Genomic DNA, 22,718 nt, shown 5'->3' on the forward strand with positions numbered 1-22,718 from the left:
ACATTGCTTTGTCTTCTGTGTTTTTTTTTTTTTTTTACAAATATATCCCAACCAATAATTTCAGGCAGTATAAAAGTCATAAAAAGGTCACAGTCCAAATGTAAAGATTGTGCATAGCTTCTAATTATCCAATAACACCTGCAGCCCTCATTTGTGGCTGCAGAGTAAAGTTATCTTCTGTAGCCTTGATTAGTCAGAATTTATTTTCACAAATTGAGGTCAGGAATAGGTGCTAGGAATTCATCATTTGCCAGCTAGCAATCATTGGGCTTTTTTGTAATTACAGCTGAGCCAGATCCTACAGCTGTGTGTCATTCCTCATCTATGATGGTTGATCTTAAAAACAAGACATCTGATCTAGTCTAACACGTTTTTGAAGCTAGTACCACCTAATGGTTACACAAACAACCTGTAACTGCAATTCTCAGCATTAAGATTAAATGGATTTGATCCAGTTTGGCTCCTAGTTAACATTAATTAGAGCTGAGATTTAAAGCTGCTTCTAAGTGTTACTCGCAGACCTTGTGTAACCATAGGCCTAGCTATGAAACATTATTTTATTCACCAAAATTATACAGTTTCAGGAGAAATAATCTTCCTGACAAGCCATGGATATAAATTCCAAGTGAGATGTAATCATGAGATAAACACACTGTAATTCAGGCAGTGGGGAACTTCCCATACCATATACATAGCAGAAGCAACAAGGTGAAAACACAGCATAAACAGAAGACATTCTGGGTTCTGTAGTCTCATAAGCCTTGCTTGAATTCTTGGGGGGCTGACACCTGAACCTCAGTTACCATCTGCTGTTGCTATAATATGTCTGTTGGCTACCAACCAGCATTCCATGTTGTAGAGGAGGTCATAAATATAATCAAAAACTGAATGGTTGGGCACTGCCATTGTAGTAGTCTCTCCAATACCTCCATGTATTTCATTTACCCCAAGAAATATAATGCAGACAGGTGGAAAGGCCACTGTTCTCAATCATACTTGTAACTTCATCCCAGGTCTCCTGGAATTCTCCTCCCCCATATTTCAACAGTTCCATCTCACTTCCCATACTGATATCACTCAATCAAGATGTAAGTCATTACATACAGCAGACAAAGAAAAACTGAAGGAAAGTTCTGCCCATCATATTCAAAATTGGACTTAGAATACTCTGCTAAGGCTGCTGGCCTGGATTGTAGAATAGTTTCTGTAAAGAAAGTCTTGGCATTCTTGTTCTTAGACCCAAAAGTCTCTTTTATTATTGTGCACTCCTGTTGGGGTATGGTGATGATAATTTCACCCAATGATTGTTGGGGAGCTGGACTCTCAGGGGATGGGGCAGCAGGCAAACATGACATTAGTGGGACAGTGAAGACTGTGATAAAAAGAAATCCCACACTAGCTCAGAACTGAGTATAATAAAGCGTTATTTATTTAGGGTAGACTCACAGATCACAGTCCTCTGCTTGAGTGGGAAATAGCAACTGAATCCCACAGCCAGAAGAAAGAGAGAACACGAGCTCTACATGGGCATTTATAGTAGAAGAGGCCACACCCAAGTGGGCAGGTAACTTAAAAGTTACTGGCTATAGGAGTTCCTACAGCACCACAGATAATCTGTAGGAGATTGGCTCTGTTGCCATCTGTAGTAGGAGCAGCAGGCCGCTTCCCGCCGCCCAGCTCCCACATGGTTAGTTTTACCTGAAATAACAACACACAAATTGTATTCTTTTAAACACTGCCTGGCCCATTAGTTCTAGCCTCTTATTGGCTAATTCTCACATCTTGCTTTAACCAATATTTAATAATCTATGTAGCACCACAAGGTGTGGCTTACCAGGAAAGATCTTAACCTGCATCTGTGTCGGGTGGGAGAATCATGGCTACTGCCTGACTCGGCTTCTTTCTCCCAGCATTCTGTTCTGTTTACTCCACCTACCTAATTTTCTGTCTTATTAAAGGGCCAAAGCAGTTTCTTTATTTAACCAATGAAATCAACACAAAAGAGAAGACTCCCACATCAGCCATCCCAGAGCAAGGACCACAAAGCACAGCAGAAACAGCAAGGTCCATGACCATTTCCAGGAGCTCTGCCCATTGTTGGTTCTGGTCCTTCTACCTTAGCGTGTAGAAGGGAAACTTAGTCACCTTGGAGCCCAGAACTGCCTGAGCATTGTTATAGAAGATTTAAAAATGAAATGCAGTTCTACAGTGACTCTAGTGCATTGGTGGAGGGTTAAAGATGACTGAATGTGTCCATACAAATAAGATGGACAAAGTTTGTGTGACCTCTCCCTTCTCACTTCTCATATGTGGTTACATATTTAGGGGGGGTACACAACAAAATAAATATATCCTGGCAAATATATGGCTGGAAATTTCAAAGGTATATGGGATATGATCTTCAACTGTCTTGAGCAAGTTTCCTTACATTGTGAAACAGATTGGTACTTTTTTGGAGTGGGCTGCCTAGAACAACAGCTCTCCCTAATGATGTTGCTCCTGTTGCTTGCTAGCCTTTCCCCCTTGGTTTACATATCTGCTTTTGCTATGGGGAGTTCTTTGGATCCTAAGTTTTATCTGTGTCCACAACAAATATAATCTTTACTTAAAAAATTAGAACTGAGACACCATTGAAAGGAATCTTTCATTGAAAGTGAACTTTTATTCTGTGAACTTTCATGCCTGAGTGTACTCTCGAGAATGTACAGCTCCTCTCAGAGAATCTCATGAAGGGCTTCATCTTGCTCTACCTATATCTTGCTACAGCAAATTGGAAGACAGGCCACTGCCTACTTCCTAGTAGGAAGCAGGCCTCTACCACTTTGAGGCTGAGTGACTTGCTCATCCATAACTAAACTTTGCTTTCACCTTGAAAGCACTTTTTTTTTTAATTTTGGTTTCAGCAAAACTTTGGATATAAAGAACATATTTGATCATTTCTGGCAAATATAAAACTTCAAAGAAATCTGTTTAATTATTTGAATCTCTTCAAAATAAACTTTTAAAATCATGGCTCAAGACTTGCTATCTCTAAATGGTTACTAAGCAAGGTCAACCCTGGGATTCCCAGCCAGCTTGTGGATCCACTGAATACCAGGTCTTGAAATAAAGTCACTGATTATAATACATACTCAGAAATTTGTCCACTGTCAGACAGAAACCTACAGAACACTTCAGCAGCTCTGTGGTCAACAAAAAGCTATGAACAGACAATAAAGAAGTTTCTTTCTCCTATTTCTTTCATTCACATTAGAAAATACAAACAATACAAATTCTTGCTTATTAAAATAAATGATTAACCAATAAACCCTCATTCCATGAATATAGTTCCTAATACATTTTCTAATATGATAAGATAATATGCCAAAATGTGGGCACCATTAAAACAGAAAGCACACATTCCAGCAGCGTCCTTATGGCCTCCAGCATGTTTCAAATATGAAAAAATAATTGCACCCTTTTCCTGCAGCTGACAGATTTATTGAGGTAATTAAACTCACCAACATATTTGAACAGCAACACAAAATCAAATTCTAAACTAGCATATTAATGTCATAGATATAAAAGATTTCTCTTTGCTCTTCTTCTGTACCCTGATGATAAGGAAATAGTTGATATTTAATACCTACTTTCAATAGTCAAACACCCATGATCCATGGAATTTTAAAAAGTAAGAATTTTTTAAAAAAGATTTTAAGAATGTAAAGGTAAGACTGAGCGTGGTGGAATATCCCCTTATCCCCAGTACTCAGGAGTTAGAGGCAAGTGGATCTCTGTGAGTCCAAGGCCAGACTGGTCCACAGAGCAGTGAGATCCAGGGCAGCCATGGTTACATAGAGAAACCCTCTCTCAAAAAATAAAAAAAAGATGACAAAGGAGGTGGGAGGTAAAGATAGATTTTTAATTAAAAAAAGGTTTATGTATGAAGATTAAAATAGATGGAATGGAAAAGAAAACTAGAAAGCTTATACAAGTTTCAATGGTCCAAGTAAGTTATTTTAGAAATATAAAAGATAAGACTTAAAGATGATATACATGATAGGGCAATTTGTGAGTCAAAGGTCAATACACTGATGTCAAACCTGTATTTAAATCAACAAAGTTGTCATGAGGCATTGACCAAGTCATTGTCACATTTATAAACACTGGCTTCTAAAGCTTTATATAACCAATTCCAAATATCACAGAACCAAAACAAAAATACATGTAATAATGATAGTTAATTGTGTTTTGCTAGCAATATTAGATTAACTCCTTAAAAAATAAAACAAAAACAAACAAACAAAAAACAAAAACAAAGCAAACAAAAAAAATAAAACCAAGATTTATTTAAATTTGTTTGTGTTCCTTTGTCTGAGGTTTATCTAAATGTCACATAGAGTTATAATCCCAAGGCTGGTAGAGCTGTCCTGTGTTCTCAGAAGAGCTTACACCCTACAGCAAACGGGACACAGATGGTGAGAGAGGTCAGGCAGAACTTTGGCCATTTTCTTCCTAGCTCAGACAGTATGAAAGACTATCAAACCCCTCTGGTAAATTCTCTGTCTTCTTGATCTGAGAGGTCATGTAGTATGGAGAGAGCACACACTGACCGGCCTATATATTACAATAAATTCTTGGGGGTCAGGCTATATGCAATGGAAAACAGAATTTATAATTGTGTGGGAGTTGTGTTGGTTAGTTTTCTTTTCATCTTGTCATAAGTCTTGGTCATAATGGAGAGGAAACCTCTTCAGGAGTGCTGGCACATGCCTACAGCCAGCCTGGTCTATGGGACAGCCAGAGATGCAGAGAGAAATCTTGTTTCAAGCAAAACAAAACAAAACCAACCTCTGTTGAGAAAAGATTTCATCAGATTCACTTTTGGCAAGTCTAGGGAGGAAGTGTTCTTTTATTAATGATTGATGTGGGAAGTCCCAGCCCACTGTGGACAACATTACAGTGGGAAGGTCATCCAGGCTGTAGAAGCCATGATGAGTAAGTCATTAGGCACCATTCTTCCATGCTCTCTGCTCCAGCTCCTGCCTCCAGGTTCCTCCCTTGAGTTTCCATGTTGACTTCTCTTAATGATAGACTGTGGTCAAGATGGGAAAGTCAAATAAACCCTTTTATCCATTATCACAAGAGTAGAAACCAAATTTAGCTGGAGTCTACACAGGTGGTGTCAATCAAGTATGAGTGTTAATAAACTTGACAAAAGAAAAAAAGGGGGTATGGATATAATTAATAACCCACATGGGAGATCTGAACTGAACCCCTTTGAAGGAATCCAGATGAACTTCTAAAATACCAAAGAGACAAAGAAACTGAAACAAACAAACAAACAAACAAATATGCACTGGTAGGAATCCACTACCTCCTCAGATGGAGAGACATGAACAGTTACATGTCTTCTATCTTTAGGAGTCCAGTGGATTTCCCACCAAGGAAACTAAAATCAATTTCTCATTAACTGTGTCGAGGATCTCTCCTCCACTTTGCTTTCTCTTAGGTTACAAAGTTTTCACCCAGAATCCTCTGCTAAAATTTCCAGTCCATGGTTTTCCTGCTTGAGGACCAAATACTACTGAAATGTCAAAAAATAAAACAAAGCAGAAAACAAGTTGAAAAGGAACTGGGAGGCCCACTTGCTGTGATGTTAACTGAGAACACAGTTCAGAAGGTTAAGGAGGTGGGTCACGTTCCAGCCAAGGGAAAGGCTGCTGATATTATTGTCCCAGGGAAATGGACAATCTTAGTTCAAAGAAAATCTTTAAAATGGACATTTAAAAGTCTTGTTTATTATTTTTACATGATAATAAAAACTTATTAATGTAACAAAAACAGCTTTTCTAACAGTTCATTTTGATGAGTGTCTAGTCTTAACCTTAACTAGAAAACAAAATATACATATAAACAAACAAAAACCAGAAACCTTTCTCTGATGAACAAGTACATGTGCCCCAAATTATCCCCTTTGGATCATTCAGGTAGCCTTTAAAATTCATTCCTAAAAGGACTCTAACAATCCCTCATAACCTAAGAGACATGGAGTTGGTAGCGTTCACTCTGCTTTTACCTTTGCTAAATGTGCTTATAAAACTGAAGTAGACAGCTGAATACTTGGGTAAACTGTACAGTGCATGTGCCCAAGGAGTGATTGCTACATCTGTGTGGCAGGACATCCTCAGGTTCAACGATCCCTTTCCTTTGAGTGGGACGCTGTCTACCAGAGCAAATGGCATATTGCCTTCTGTATGTGAGAAGGACACATGGATTGGTAAAGTTTGCCAGAGTCTGTTCTTGTTTCCAGATGTGCAGGCAGGCCCACTGAACACCTCTTATCAGTAGAGAGGATGAGTTATTCCTCACACTACAGGGGATGGATTCTCTCATCAATGGGTAGTGATAGCTCCAATGGATGATGTTACCTCTGTCAGGTGTATTATTGATGTTTAGTATTGTTCTCCTAATCTGGGTCTTTATTATTTCCTTGTGAAATGTAGTATTGTCTTTTCAATTTCTGTAAATCATACTGGCATTTTGAAGGGGATGCATTGAATCTATTGGTTGCTTTAGGTAAGATGAATATTTTCTTATTTATTCTATGAATTTATTAGCATAGAGATCTATCTTCTTGTATATTCAATTTTTTATCCATGTCTTAAATTTTCTCTTGTACAAGTAATTTTTTTGTTTATTTATGGCAATATATTTCTCCCCTTTCCCCCTTTTGAGATTATTGTGAATGAGGCCAATTCCCTCATTTTGTTCCCATTGTGTTTGAAATTTGTAGTTGGAAAAACTCCTGACTTTTCTCTGTTTATCATGGTGTTTTATCACAGCCACAAAAAAGAACTAAGACAGCTAGTTATTATATAAATTATTAATGTGTATTATATAATAATTATATTATATTATAAAGTTTTTTATTGGACTTTAAAATCTAGTTATGAAGCCAAATGTATTTTCTGTACAATCGTTTGGTCAGGAGCAGTCTGAATGCATGCACACAGTCATTGTTTTGCAATGCTACTGTACTTAAGAGTGAACAGAACAAGTTTTATGTGAACTTCCTTGTTCAGCCCCATCAGTGCCTTATGCCATTTCCGTGTGGTTCTGTGGTTTGGTATTGTTTTTAAATGGGGGATTGGGCACTCTTTCTTCTGCTTTTTACCACATTGTGTGGTTTATCTATTCTAGGCTTGAAGTTGTCTTAAGGTGGTATTTTAAATGAATCCAAAATTACTTCTAAAGTCACAAAGGGAAAGTCAAAACTCTTATACATAACAGGACTTATTGATCCTTGAAACTAAAAGTGGGTATATGATGTTCAGTGTTTGTCCTATTTAGGGTTTCTGTTGCTGTGATGAAACATCATGACCAAAAAGAAAGTTGGGGAGAAAAGGGTTTATTTGACTTACATCTCTATATCACTGTTCATCATTGAAGGAAGTCAGAATCATAACTCAAACTGTCAGGAACTTGGAGGCAGGAGCTGATGCAGAGACCATGGGGTGCTGCTTATAAGCTTGATCAGACTGCTTTCTTATAGAATGTGGGACAAGCAGACCACGGATGATACCACCCACAATGGCTGTCCTAGACCACTGAATAGATTGTGGATAGATTGCAAGCGCTTTTAAAGATAAACATCTCAAGCACATGTTTGACTCATACAGAGAGGGGTGGCAGGTCCTCCGCTTTGAAACCACAAAGAGCCTTGGCTTTGCAAAGAGTGAAGAATTATGTTTATAGTTAACTGAAATAATATTTTAAAAAGCTGATCTGAGCAGAAGTGGTCTGAAGGATGAAGGGGTTTTGAATAGGAAGGATCTTGTCTAGATCTCTAACTCACTGGACTGGTTCTAATGTGTGGTTTGCTCTTTGTAGTTTATCACAGGTCTGTCACTATATTCCATAACCTTCATGCACGACCTCTCCTGGCTTTACTACTTGAGCATTCCACATTACGGGTTTACAGTAAGTTGTCCTGTCTCTTACTGTATTTGGGTTCTCCAACTGTAGCAATTGAAATGATTCCCAGCCAAGTCCTTTCCCCAGCTGTAATCTCTAACCAGCTGCTGCCCAGGGGTTTCCTTTCAGGACCAAAAGATGAGAGATTTCCTGTTGGTTTTAGCCAAAGGTCATCTCGGGTTTTCCCCTGGTCATGTGTTATCTGAGGGAAATAAAGGGTGAGAAAAATGTCAGAGTAAAGGGTAGAGGCAGATGATACAATAAAAATCTTACAGTTGAGATGCTGCTCAATAAGGAAATAATTAAAGGATCAGGGACTAAGATATATAGTTTATATCAGATAATAAAAGAAAAAAAACATGTGATTCCAGAGCCATATTGGCCTTCACAACTTGTTTCAATGAAAACAAGCAAGACTATATTGTTGCTATAATTCAGTATTATTGTTTTAATTACAGTGTTTACGGGGTTATGGACTTGGCAGAGAGGGAGGATCCTGGAGTAGTTTGGTTACAGAGTCCACCTCTTAGTAGTTGGAAAACCCCAACATTTCAATCCGAAAATTCCTGAGTGTGGGGAGGGGACTGCTTTGCTAGACAGACTGAACTTTTTGGGAATTCTTTGTTTAAAAATATATTTTGGAAATTACTGTCAAGATTGAACTTGACATTAAAGCTGTGTTTATTCTTTGGAAACTTATAGAAATATTAAACTATTTACCTTTCCCTGTTCTTGTTTGTATTACAGGCTTTGCTGCACAATGAACTCATGGGACAAAACTTCTGTCCAGAACACAAAACAGAAGAAATCAATAGATGTTATAACTTTGTAATGTAAGCTTGAGTTCAGTGTCACAATGGGGACACAGAATGCTCCTCGACTTAGAGGGGAAACCCATCCTTTCAGGATTTACTCTGTCCTCTACCCATTCCCTAGAGTGAGTCATTGTAACCAATGCACAGGTGCCTGTGTTTCCATCCTAGTGTTCCATGTGTAGATAATGTGCAGAAAGGGTTTGTGGGGCCTTTAAAATAGTTTTGGTGTATTGATTGTGGTTTTGAGTTCCTTGATTCAGAATATTTGAATTTGACTTAGACTGTTCTGTGTAGAAGGAGCTGCGGGATGCATTCCTGCCACCCGGCTCCCAGCCGCCTGGCTAGCTTATGCCCCGAAATAACAACACACAAACTGTATTCATTTAAACACTGCCTGGCCCATTATATCTAGCCTCTTCTTGTCTAACTCTCATATCTTGCTTAACCCATATTTAGTAATCTGTGTAGCACCATTAGGTGGTACCTTACCAGGAAGATTCTAGTGTATGTTCATCTTAGGCTGGAGCTTCATCACATCTGACCCAGAGAGGAGAGGCATGGCAATTGCCTCACTTCCTCTTCCTCCCAGCATTCTGTTCTGTCTACTCCACCCACCTAATTTTCTGACCTATCAGGCCAAGCACTTTTCTTTATTGATTAACCAATGAAATAACAGATTGACAAATGAACTTCCCACATCAGTTCTGATAGTTTACAAAGGCATACAGTTTCCACATGGTTAGATTAGGGTCCCTTTGAACAGAGCCCAAAAATGTGAGGACAGCAAGGACCAGAAGGTCCTGCCAGCATTCGGGGTCTTACCTCTGCCTCACATTCTAGAGGACTTTAGGAAATCAAGGGGTGATGTCTCTCTCTCTCTCTCTTTCTCTCTGTCTCTCTCTGTCTTTCTGTCTCTCTCTCTCTCTCTCTCTCTCTCTCTCTCTCTCTCTGTCTCTCTCTCTCTGTGTGTGTGTGTTTAAGACTTGTCCTGCAATGAAAAACACACATTTCACTAAATTTACTAAAAAGCAGCTGCTTTTCTAACCTGTGTCCAGGGTCCTGAAACCTGCTGTGCTCCAACTGCTACCCAGCCTCTGTCTGAAGTCCTGGACTCCTGGGGATGTTCCATAGTGGAGCATCCATAATTGTCACCATTCTCTTATTCAGGAGCTGACAGAAATCAACTTACTTCTGTCTGAAACCCTGCTTCCCTTCTGGTCCTTGGTCTAGAATTTGATGCTGTGTTCTTTTGCCTGACTGTGTGCACAAAACTTTGATCTCTTAAAGCATCTGTGTGTCATTATATACCTGAGGTTTTCTGCTTAATGGGAACCAAGTACTTCATCCATGCCTTTGCCCTTTGAGGAGAGAGCAGCATTGTAGATTTATAAATGAATGACATGGCTATGTTTACTAAGCCTGCTTCCACTGCTTTTAAATAGATGTGACAGCTATGCCTCTTTGGATGGTTTTGGATATTAACTAAGGGACCTGATTCAAGTAGTTTAAATTGGCATAATATATAGCAAAATTGTAAGTAGATCATTACTACTGCCAATTAAATATAAAGAAGAAACTGTTAATGATATGTTGAAACTATGGGTTTTTAAAATCATGTAACAGTAAATGTATGATAAACTTTGACATATTTTTTATATGTTTACTTACAGATGTACTGGAGAAGAATTCTTGACAATGCGGAGCATCAGTCTCTCTTCATGGGGATTCTGGGAGAATATCGTGGCCTTAGCTTGTATAATGACTATACTCTTATCAATTACCTTTGTACAATTATTAGTTCTTAAGAAAAAGAGACATTTTAAAATTACACTTCCATTTTCTATGAATTATCCTTAAAAACAACAACTAAAAACTTTGTTTTTTTCTGTAAACTCAGTAAAATTAATGGTTACTGGTAGGTTATCGGAGAGAGGCAACCATTGATTTCACGTGTATACTCAGAGGAGAGGCAGTTAGGCTCTAGTAGATATTCACACAGACAGTACTGGTTAAATTCTGTGGGTCACAAGATAAAACCCAGAGTTATGAATGTGGGAAACAGACTTGTAAAGAGGGAATTTGGAAGGGTTGGAAGGGAAAAAAGAAAGGTAGGAGGGAGTAAGATTGGCTGAAGTGCATAATGTACCTATATGAAACTGTCAAATTTTTAAAAATAAAAATTAGAAATATAAAAGGAAACTTCTTGTGTACAGTATCTAATGAAGACTTTTTCCTGTTTGGTTTCTGTCATAGTGTAAATCAGCAGTGATTATTTTTTAAGTTCACAAAATAGTAACATACTAAATTATAATTAAGAGAATCTAATCACCAAGATAATGTTATTAAATATTGCATGTTAGTTCATATCATTGATAATTATCATGAGAGGTAGCCAATCAAATTTGTTTTACCTAGGAATAGAGAATTTATCCTAGAAAACCTTACATTCTTTACATTTTTACACTTTCATCTTTGCAGTGAGAACATAAGCTATCATCCACCAAATGAATTCATCATCGGCCATTATCTGGTCTATAAAAATGTATTGATTCTGTTTTAAAAGCATGGTTCTAAAATATGTTATATAAACCCATGTTATTTCTAAGGTTAAAAAATATCAGTGAACTTGATGTGATTGTGCATTCTTACAGTGTTTTCTCTTGGGAGGTGGAAAGATCCAGAGGTCAAAGTCATCCTCAGGTATACAGTCTGTTTGAGGCTCCCCAAGGCTAAAAAGACACAACTTCAAACCAAAACCAAATCAAACAAAAGACCACACTAAATGAATGACCATAAAAACACCTTTGATGAGCTCATTAAATAAGATTTGTGGATGGTGTTTTAGTTAGAGTTTCTATTGCTTTAATGAAACACTATGACCAAAAATCAACTTGGGGAGGCAAGGGTTTATTTGTCTTACACTTCCACATCACCATTCATCACCACAGAAAGTCAGGGCAGGACCTCAAATGGCAGGAACCTGGAGGCAGGAGCTGATGCAGAGGCCATGGAAGGGTACTGCTTACTGGTTCTTCACATTCCTCTTTCAGAATCTTTCTTATAGAAGCCAGGACCAACAGCCCAGGTGTAGCCACACCCACAGTTGCTGGGTCCTCTGCATTGAACATTAATGGGAAAAATGCCTTACAACTGGATCATATAGAGGCATTTTGTTGATTAAGACTCCTTTTCTGATGACCCTAGTTTGTGTCAACTTACCATAATACAGCCAGGACAGGTGGATACTTCTCTGCAGTGATGTAATATCTCAGTCTTATTGGGGCCTTTGACAAAATTTGCAGTATGAGGAAAGGATGATGTGAGATTCCCCTTTGTATGCTGTGAATATGATTGGTTAATAAAGAAAACTGGCTTGGCCAAAAGAGGCAAAAGAGTAGAGGTAGGCAGGGAAAACTAAACTGAATGCTTGGAGAAAGAAGGGCAAAGTCAGAGAGAATCCATGAAGCTCCACCAGAGATGGATGCCAGAACTTTAACTGGTAAGCCACAGCCACATAGCGATACACAGATTAACAGAAATGGGTTAGTTTCAGATATGAGTTAACTCAGTGGTATAGAATTGGGCAAGAGGCTCTCCTGAGGAACATTGCCGAGACAAAGATGTTGGGACCCTGCCTTGTACATCAGCATCTGTAGAAACTGCCTCTTGGGATACTTGCCCACTCCTGCTCTGTTAGTCTTTAAGATCCTTTGAAGCCCTAGAGATTACAGACTATCGTATAGTAGCTGCTGCATCTACACATTCCCAGATATTTATTTTCCTGGGTTTCTATAATTTATATTCAAACTTTTTTATTAAGTCTTTTTCTGTAACAGGATAGTACTCATCAGCAATATTGGTGTTTTTAAATATCTTTAAAAGGTGATGTACAATATAAAAAAAGGTCCAGTGTGGCTCTTGTTGTGCCCCTAGCTCTTCCTGTTGCCCCTTTCAGTGTTCCTTCTAGCCAATCTGCATTCTTTTCTGACTATGTTGACCCACAGACTCTTTCTATCACACTAGGCTAGTACTCAGGTAGAGATCTTCATCCTCCTTTCTGCCCTCCATTCTGGTCTCTCTAGACTTACACTCAGTCCTGCTGCAGCCTGTCTACATTAGTCACCACACACACACTGTATGTGTCCATCTTCTGGGGACTTGGGTTTTTGTCAATGACCCAGAGAACACAGCTCTTTCCTGCCACCCTAGAGTATTTCCTTCCAGCCAAGCTCTTCTATTCCTCTGTGAGTATCTGCTGACTTTCAGAATAGCTCTCTACCAGGGACCTCACAATTCTCACAATGGTCTGGAACTTAGGGACAACACAGCTGCCACTTATGGCCAGGAGCAGAATGGGACACAAAAACCAAAAAAGAACACCCACCAACAAAGCCAAGACCAGATATGTATAGCAGGAAACACTTCAAATATCATAACTCCAGATTCTTAGATCCAAGTGCAGAAAATAGAAACATGGTCAACCAAGACAGAATGCCACCTCCAGAATGCCCTATTAAAACACTGAAAACTGTTCTACTACAAGATCCAACTAGAGAACTCTTGGATATAGATCCAAAGGGCTCTACATATTATTACAGAGGTATTTTGTCATCTATATTCATTGTTGCTCTGTTCATTAGAGCCAGACATTGGGAACAGCTTTGATGCCCATCAACTGACAAATGGATACTGAAAATGTGGCACATTTACAGGATGGGACACTATTCGTCTGTTTAGAAAAAATAAATTATGGAATTTTCAAGCAAATCAATGCATCTACAAGCACTTTTTCTGAGTGTGGCAACCCAGGCTTCCATAAGACAAATACTGTTTTATCTTATATGTGATGCTGGTTTTTTAAACTTTAGACACATGTGGTTCAATCTGAATAACCATAGAGATTAGGCAGCTAATAAGGGACCGAGTAGGACAAGAGGATCTTCCAAGGAAGGAGAAATAAAAATATAATGTTAAAAAGAGATAAATGGAAAACTAGAATTTGTTTAAGTGGGAGGGAGTGAAAGGGCGAGGTAGAGGAGGAATAAAAGGGGCAATTATGCTAAAGGCCATTTGAACACTTAATTGGAAATCTACTATTGTATAAACATCCTAAAATATGTAAATATGAAAAAATAAAATGGGAACAATAATGGAGTCACCATATAATCGAGGAATTAATTCTCTGACATCTCATGTCACCAAGTAAATCTTGAATGGCAGGAATGGATTATATCATGTTGATTCACTGGCCAAAGGAGTTCCTATAGATCTCCCCAAACATCATAGATTATTGCCAATACTATTGATTGTCACCATAATCTGATAGTAGGACTCTATTACTGAAGACCCCAGTTACTTATGTCATTGAGCACAGAGAAATCAAGCAGGGATGCAATTAGCGGCTTCATCCCTATTGCTTGCATTCATGATGCTAGGAGGTTCTTTGCACCTCCTACAGGAGAAGAGTATTTAGTATCACCTAGGTATAAACTCTGTGACCTCCATCAGTAATACGCGTGTAAGATATTCTGGTACAAATGTCATGGGAGCCACCTTACCAACGATTTTTTTTAAATTGGGATTAAAGTCCCCTACATGGAATGAAGCCTACATCTGGCCCTATTAAGTGGCGAAGGACATGAGTGTAGATGGAGCTGTGGGCCTGCTTTTCTGCCACCCGGCTCCCAGCCGCCTGGCTAGCTTATGCCCCGAAATAATTACACAGAAACTTTATTCTTTTAAACACTGCCTGGCCCATTAGCTCTATCCTCTTACTGGCTAACTCTCACATCTTGATTAACCCATTTCTATTAATGTGTGTAGCACCACGAGGTGGTGGCTTACCGGGAAGGAATCTAGCCTACATCCGTCTCGAGTCAGAGAATCATGGTGACTGCCTCATTGCCTTCTTTCTCCCAGCATTCTGTTCGGTCTACTCCGCCTATCTAAATTCTGCCCTATCAAAAGGCCAAGGCAGTTTCTTTATTAACCAATGAAAGTAACACAAAGACAGAAGACCCACCTACATCACCTGAGACTAGGAGGAAAGCCTGCTACTATGTTTTAGCTACAGAAACAATGTATAAGTAATTCCTAATGATATATTGCTATATCTACAGACTAGAATACTGTTCAGTTCTCATCAGAGAACCTTCTTCTTGTAGAAGATGGTAATTTGTAAAAGAGATTCACAACTGGACCATGTGTAGAGACTGGGAAACTTGTAGCACACAGCGTTACATGGAGTGTCTTCATCAAACCCCTCCCATTGAGGATCAGAGGTCTGTGCATGATGGGAAACCTCCTTCAGCCAAAGGCCTTTGAGAGGCTGGACTAGGTTAGGTGTGTCCTTGCGTACCAAAAACATGCATGCCAGCCCATGTGCGCTCTCTCTCTCTCTCTCTCTCTCTCTCTCTCTCTCTCTCTCTCTCTCCCCTGCTCTTGCATTTGGATGTTGGATTCCATTCCTTTCCCCTGTTGTGATCTGTGAGTTCCCCTTTAAATAAAGAACCTCTTATTATACAGTATTCTGAGCTAGTGTTGGATTATGTTATTTGGCACATTTCTCTTCATCTGGCTGCCCAACATGGCAATGAGTCTATGATCACAATTCCAGGCACACGCTCTGCCCCTACCTCCAGTGGGCACCCAAACAACCTTGCCCACAGCACGCTGCTGCAACCTCTCCAGCCACCCAGGTTTTTTCACATTGTGATCCCTGCTGTGTTACATCCACTGGCTGCACATACTGTGGCTCGTGACTGACAAAAGGCTTTGTTTCTTTCAGATTCTCACCACCAAAAAATAATCTCTTTTATACTTGGTATCTATTCTTATTGCATATAGTTTTGTATTGGGTTTGGAGCTCTCTTATTTACAGAAAAAGGGGGAGGTGATAGGGAACCTCTTTCAGTCAAAGGCTTGTAGGCCAAAGATGGGTGCCCCAACAGTACAGAGGAACTTTGGGTGACTGTCCAGGCAGCAAGATGTCTCTGTCATTTCTAGAATTTTAGAAGTTACTTATTTCTTGTTTGCTTAGGTAATATTATATCCTTCTGGAGTCTTTGATGGAGTTGAAAAATGGTTAGTTATAGTTTTTCTTAGTTATGATACAAGATAAAATAGATATAAATATTGTAACTGTAATTCTTGCTTGATAACTGTTTTGTTATATGTAATCTTACTATGTTAAAGTAAAAGCCTTTCTTTTTTGTTTAAACAGAAAAAGGAAAAATGATGGAGGAGTTAATTTCATTGGTTAAACAAAAAAAACTGCCTTAGCCCTTTAATAGGACAGAAAATTAGGTAGGCGGAGTAGACAAAACAGAATGCTGGGAGAAAGAAGCCGAGTCAGTGAGTCGCCATGATTCTCCCACTCCAGACAGACGCAGGTTAAGATCCTCCCTGGTAATCCAGCTCGTGGGGCTACACAGAATATTAGAAATGGGTTATATCAATATGTAAGAGCTAGCCAATAAGAGGCTGAAACTAATGGGCCAAGCAGTGTTTAAAAGAATACAGTTTCTGTGTAATTATTTCGGGGCATAAGCTAGTCATGTGGGTGGCTGGGTGCACGGGACACAGCCCGCCGCTGCAGCTTATTACAACACATATGCAGACAAGAAGGTTAAAAGGTTTTAATAGCCAAGGTGGTGGACGACTCCAAGGAAAAGGCATCTTTCAGAAACAATGAAACTAATACATATATGAACTCACAGAGATTGTGGTAGCACACAAAGATCTGCACAGCTCAAGCCAGACTGAATCCCAGCATTGAAAAGGGGGAAATGGACACAAAATCCCACCGAAACCCAGGTATATGGGTAATGGGTATCTGCTTGAAAAAGGAAAATCAGTTTTCTCCAATAAAGTGTCCCTGGGAATATCAACTATACTCCAAGGCAGGACCCGTGCCTGGGAAAATTGTGTCTTTTTGAGTTTTATGTTGTTAATTGGCCAACATGAAACATAAATCTTATGGGTTTTATGTAATTTTTGTTTAGTTTTAGTATTTATTGTCTTATTGATTTAGTCTAGTTTGTTTTGATTTTTTTAATTTTTTGAGGCAGAGAGAGAGAACTATCATAGAATTTGGTGGAAAGGTAGATGGGAAGGATCTGGTAGGAATTGGGGAAAGGGAGAGAATATGATCAAAATATACTGCATGGAAAATTTAAGTAAAAAATTAACTACAGTTTGGTGATTTACTTTAAACAAGATACATTACAAACACCACTCTAGGGTAGGAAATGGGTTGTGACTAACATGTGTGAGGTAGTCATGCCCCCTGTACTCAGGACTTTCTGTCTCCACCTGTTGCTTCTGAAATGACACAATGTACACATCTCTGTTTGCCATCAGAGCACTGTTACAGCTCAGTTTTGTTGTCTAACATTTGTAAACATGAAATCAAGTTTTCCATCCACTTCTTCATCAATTTATCTTTTCTTAGTTTATTGAGACAGATTCTTATGCTCATAGGACAAACTTGGTTGAAATCCATGTCCTCCTGATTCTGCCTTCTGACATGCACGAGTTATATGAGTATCCCACTACATTTGGTTTAATGGGTTTAATTTTCAAATAATTTCATGTGGACAGAAATATATGAAAATGGTGTAAAGAGCTCTTTTGTGCCCCTTTCCCATATCTTGCCAACGTACTTTGGAAAAGCTGATAGTAACATTAGGACATTGCTGTTAATTAAACTCAACACTATATTCAAATTCCACCAATTTCCTTAATACTCATGTGTTGTTTGGGGATCTAATATGAGATGTACATTGTATCAAGTCCCCTTCATTAACAAATAAACCCTTAGAAATAAAGAAAGTCTAGAAGATCTCTGAATGTATCCCCATGTGACTGGATTCTTCATATTATTTAGCACATGGTGATGCAGTGCAGCATCATTTCAGCATCTGCCATGCCAGTGCAGCGTGGATGCCGAGACTGGCTTCTGTAGAAAACCATCGGCCAGAAAGAAGAGACATCTAGCTGCTCTGACACAGCAACATCGAACTGCAAATTTAATAATTTAAAGCCAGCTTGATTTAATTTATGTATCTTTTGCATCCTTTTAGGGGCTACTACTAACCGAGCAGCCAGTAACCAACTCTGTAGATTGGCAAAGGTTTTAAAAAGTAGCTGCTCCTCCTTGTAATACTTATTTGCATTTTTAAAAGCCACGTGTTTAATCACAGGCAGAGCTTGATCCGCATCCCACAAAATTTTGCCTGCTAATTGCAGTAAATGGGAAACAAAATCCTAAAAATGTTCAGAAGGCTCTTGTAGTACTTGAAAAAGTTGTTTTCCTGTGGCCTTGTTGGGCAATGCCTTCCAAGCCCGAACGGCATAGGCAGCTATCTGTACATACATTATCTGTGCAGCCAGCCCTGTCAACCTGGATACATTGCTCTTGATAGCCCCCATGCCACAAGGGATAATTTCCACCAGACAGAACAGCTCTGCAAAGCTGTCGCCAGTCACTAGGTCCTTTAGTTGTTTCAATTTCTTAAATGTCAGGGCAACCTGCCCAGGATTATTCCGGTCAAGCATCTTAATGACTGGATAAGCTTGAACCCTGACTGCTGCAGCCAGGCACTGAAAAAGCACCCCCTTTCCAGAGGCATCCTTGCCAATAACCCTGTAGATTCCTTTAGGATCACTTTCATTTGCTGGCGGAGCAGAGGGTAGATTTTAGGGAGGGTTTACAGCCGTCTTGGCACTGGCGTAGCCAGCTCCAAAGATCTTTGATCACTCTTTCGAGCTGCTCTTTCACAGAACCCTCACTCTCAGCACTTTTACTTTCTGAACTGTCATTAGTTGAAATTTGACTAACAGTAACCTCCTTCTGCCGATCCTTGTCCTCATTGGCTTCCTTACAAGCAGGAGGTGCGAAAGGCAACAATACCCTCTTACAACCCAGCTCTTCCTGCTCCTGGCCAGACTCTGCAGCGATGCAATTTGTGTTGCAGCTCCTAGATCTGTTTCTCTAACTGTACTTCCGATTCCTCAGAATCTGCACTAGTTGAACACTCTTCAATAGACATCTGACTGACCGTGGCCTCTTTCTGTAGGACCCTCACCCCTTATTCTCAAAGGGGCGATAAGAAATTTCCTAGAAGAATGTTTTCCCAGGAAGATAGTGGCCTTCCCCTCTCCCACCCGAAAGATTCAGAGCACAAGGACACTTGGCTCAGTCCAGCCAGCCAGCCACCTGGTATGGGCCGATAAAGATGGCCTAATTCAGGAACAGTGGCCTTGCTCTAAAAACAAGGAGAAAGCTGACATAGCAGCATGGGAGGGAGCAAAAGTCCTTGCACCGTGCCAAAGCAGCTTCAAAAAGCCTCTTTGTAGTTATGCCTTTCCAAACATGTTCGTATTATGCTGATTAAATCTTGCTTATTACAGTCTGGGACTCTCTCGTGGTCTCTCTCTGAGGGTCATAATCTGGGCACAACACTTTCATATCCTTATCCTCAGTGCTCACCGAACGTCTAGTTTCCTCTTCTTTCTTTTTTCTTTTTTGGATTTTTTTGAGACAGGGTTTCTCAGTAGCTTTTTGGTTCCTGTCCTAGACTCGAATTCACAGAGATCCGCCTGCCTTTTCCTCCCGAGTGCTGGGATTAAAGGTGTGCGCCACCACCGCTCGGCTAGTTTCCTCTTCTTATATTTCTATGAAAGCCTTGCTAACCTCCCTCAGTTGTTACTTTCACTTTCTCTGTTAGCAATGTGTCCTTCACCAATCTCCACAAAGAGAACGTGTCCATAGGCAAGTGCTCTGGCCTCTGTTTCTACAATTCTCTTTGTAAATCTGACTTGTTCCCAGTCTGGAACATTTAAACCTGCTCCTGTAATAAGCCAGGAGCTAACTTGAGCTAGTTATTGATTGATTGATTGATTGATTTGCTTTTTTTTTTGAAATCTTCAGCTGTCTTCCTTTTTACTTCGGTGCCTTGTTGCTTTAAGAGTTTCAGTTACGTTTTGAGACCTTCAATTCATTCTCCCACCTCTTTATACTGGCTAGTCTTTTGGAGGGTGTCCCTCAGAGTATCTCTGAGGATGAAAAAAAAAAAAACACACATTACCTTCCCCAATACATTTCTCAATTTATCCGGCAGACAGAGTGATACCGTTCAAAAATCTCCACTTTCCAGATCTCTGTGGGACCTTCACTTGCCGTGGCAGTGCAGCCTGGATGCCAAGACTGGTGGAGGGGGAGGTGCCGGGATTAAGACAAGGAGGCTTCTTTTCAGGTGGAAGAACAGCAACATTTATTTTGGCCTGAACTAAAAAGCCTTTTTATACCTTTAAGCAGCTGGCCTGAGACCTGGGGAGCAACCAGAGGTCAAGATAAGGGCATCATGTACTGGGAATGCTTCTGTGGAAAACTACCAGCCAGAGAGAACACAAACATCCTTGTCAGTTACAGAGTACAAGGAAGTTCCACTGTTGGTCAGGGGGAGTGAAAGCAGCCAGATCACAACAAACATCAGTCTAGAAGACATTGCTATACAGTTTTACCTTAATGAAAGAGGGTTTTACCCTTATGACATGAGTATTATTATAATTTACTCCATATCCTGAATATTTTGTTAATATCATGGTGTGTTAGTTAGAGTTTCTATATTGCTAAAACACCATGACCAAAACCAGATGACATTATGGGCTCCACTATTGTAGGTAGGGATTGCTTGTTTGTTTCTTGGATGCCCACACCCAAAATAATTACGAAGAAAGGCTCCCATCCCTGCCCGTTCAACTTGCTTTCACTTACTAAGTATTTTTTTCATAAACCTGTCCCACAACAGTGAAGCTGAGTGTGACAACTTGGAAATTTCCCAAGCACATGTAGCCCCCCACCCCATCCCCACTGCTGCATTCTCTGCTGTGTGGCAACTTGAGCAACTTCCCATTTGTACTCACAGCTCCTGAGCTCTGTGCTTTTTGATCCGCTTATGGAATTGATTTAATTGCTTTTAATTTTTCAAGCAAAGCATTTTTCTCAGTATTTAACCAGCATCAAGGCAGGGAAACTTAACTGGTTCAGGGCTGTTGGTAACACCAGGTTGCACCTCTAGTTGCAACTCTGGAACCATGAAATTTGCTGGGCAATAAAGATTATTACTCCTAAAACAATTTACTGGATTTAATATCAGGTAATTAATAAACAATAAACTCATAAGTTATATGATGACAGACAATATTACCATTGAAACTTTTAGTAACTTTTTGTTAATACTATGGATTATATTCTGCAAGGTTCATATGGTTATGGTGATACATCCATTTATTGGATATTGGGACTCAGGTTTTTCTTCATTTTATATCCTTAAGAAAATGGTTTGATAACAGATCCAAGAATGAGGTACTTTTAGAAATGATATAGTCTTTACGGACTAATAATGAATAGCTAGCTGACAGGATTAATATCATCAGTTACCTGAAAAATTAATACTATTGAAAAGAGTAACATTAATTTGACAGACAGAATTGAATCCATGTCAAAGGATACTGAAAATTATCTGAAAGAATTCATACTGTTGAATTTGACAATCAAAATTTGTTAAAAAGTTATTATAGGTTAGCAGATAGAGTATCTCCCCACGAAGGCAATCTGCAGGCTATCAAAATAATGTCCAAGGATGAGGTGTTATCTTTAAAGGAAAAACTTCAGACCTTGCAATCACATTGCAAAATGAGGACCAGAGGCTAGGTGCCTCAATGAAATCACTAGAAATATATATATAGACAAGGAGATTCAGGCTTTACAAAAGGCAGTAGTAAAAGGATTTGAAATGATTGGGGAAATCATTGTAGCTGATGAGCAAGGAAGAAGGTACCAGGACAAAATTCAACATTGCCAATAGCTGTCAGAAATGACTTACCCTGTGTTTTAGCTTCCTACTCTATAATCTACTCTGACATAGCATCAACTTCTAAAGGCCCAAAAGGATCCAAAGAAGGTAGATGGATACCTTTAGGAATGGATGATCTAAAAGAAATTAAACAAGCTGTCCTAACTTATGACTTGCATTTCTCATTTGTTAGGGAGATGATAAAGACATGGGCTGCTAACATTAAGGTGATATCACATAACTGGCTTTAGTTAGTTTCAACAGTCCTGGATGATGGACCCCATTTGATGTCTAAATGTTATTTCATGGAATAGGCTAAAATTTTAGAACAACAGGGAAAATCAAAAGGACTTGAGACTTCCCAAGATCAAATTCTTGGTGAGGGCTCTTATGCTGACTCACAGGTTCAAGCTCTTTACAATGAACAAATCTTGCTCTTATTGCACAAAGCAGCCTTAAATGCTTGGGACAGGATTCAAGAATCAGGAAAATAAAATGAATCATATACCAGGGTTAAACAGGGGCCAGAAAAAACCCTTTACCCTTTAGTGACTTTATAAAGATTAACTAAGGCTGTACACATAGAAATAACAGACTCAGATGCTAGATGAGTACTTAGTTAATCGCTGGCTTTTGAACATGCCAAGTTAGAATGCAAAAAGATACTTGAGCCTTTAAAGGTTAGATCAGCACCAATGGATGATTGGATCCTGCATACAATGAACATTGAGACATTTGACTATAATACTGAACCTTGTGTAGGAGAAGCAATTTTAAAAAAATGAGGAGACATAAAAATTCCAAATGTTTTAATTGTGGTAGAACAGGACATCTGAGAAGGGAGTGTAGATAAGAAATTCCTAGGAATAATATCTCTTCTGGGATTGGCAGTATTAGGAGGACTCAGCCTTCAGGTATATGTAGAAGGTGTGGCAAAGGCCGACATTGGACCAATGAATGCAGATCAACAAGACAAACAAGGCAACCCAATACCATTGGGAAACTCCTTGAGGGGCTTCTCAGAGGCCCCTAAGCAAAAAGTAGCCCAGTCATTCCCAGTCACTGTGGAGGACATGTCTCACCAGGA

General features: G+C 39.4%; 1 protein-coding gene across 1 annotated transcript in view; it reads left to right on the forward strand.

Annotated features, from left to right (window-relative positions):
• LOC130876097 (ATP-binding cassette sub-family G member 3-like) overlaps window positions 1–8,793 on the forward strand; it is a 57,575-nt gene extending 48,782 nt beyond the window's left edge. The window contains exons 12-13 of the mRNA XM_057772524.1: window positions 7,873–7,962; window positions 8,704–8,793. Coding sequence (XP_057628507.1) covers window positions 7,873–7,962; window positions 8,704–8,793 — 180 coding nt within the window. The remainder of the gene's footprint in view (window positions 1–7,872; window positions 7,963–8,703) is intronic.
• Window positions 8,794–22,718: the final 13,925 nt, after the last annotated feature.

Source organism: Chionomys nivalis, chromosome 6 (genome assembly GCF_950005125.1).
Source record: "Chionomys nivalis chromosome 6, mChiNiv1.1, whole genome shotgun sequence".
Classification (NCBI taxonomy): Eukaryota; Metazoa; Chordata; class Mammalia; order Rodentia; family Cricetidae; genus Chionomys; species Chionomys nivalis.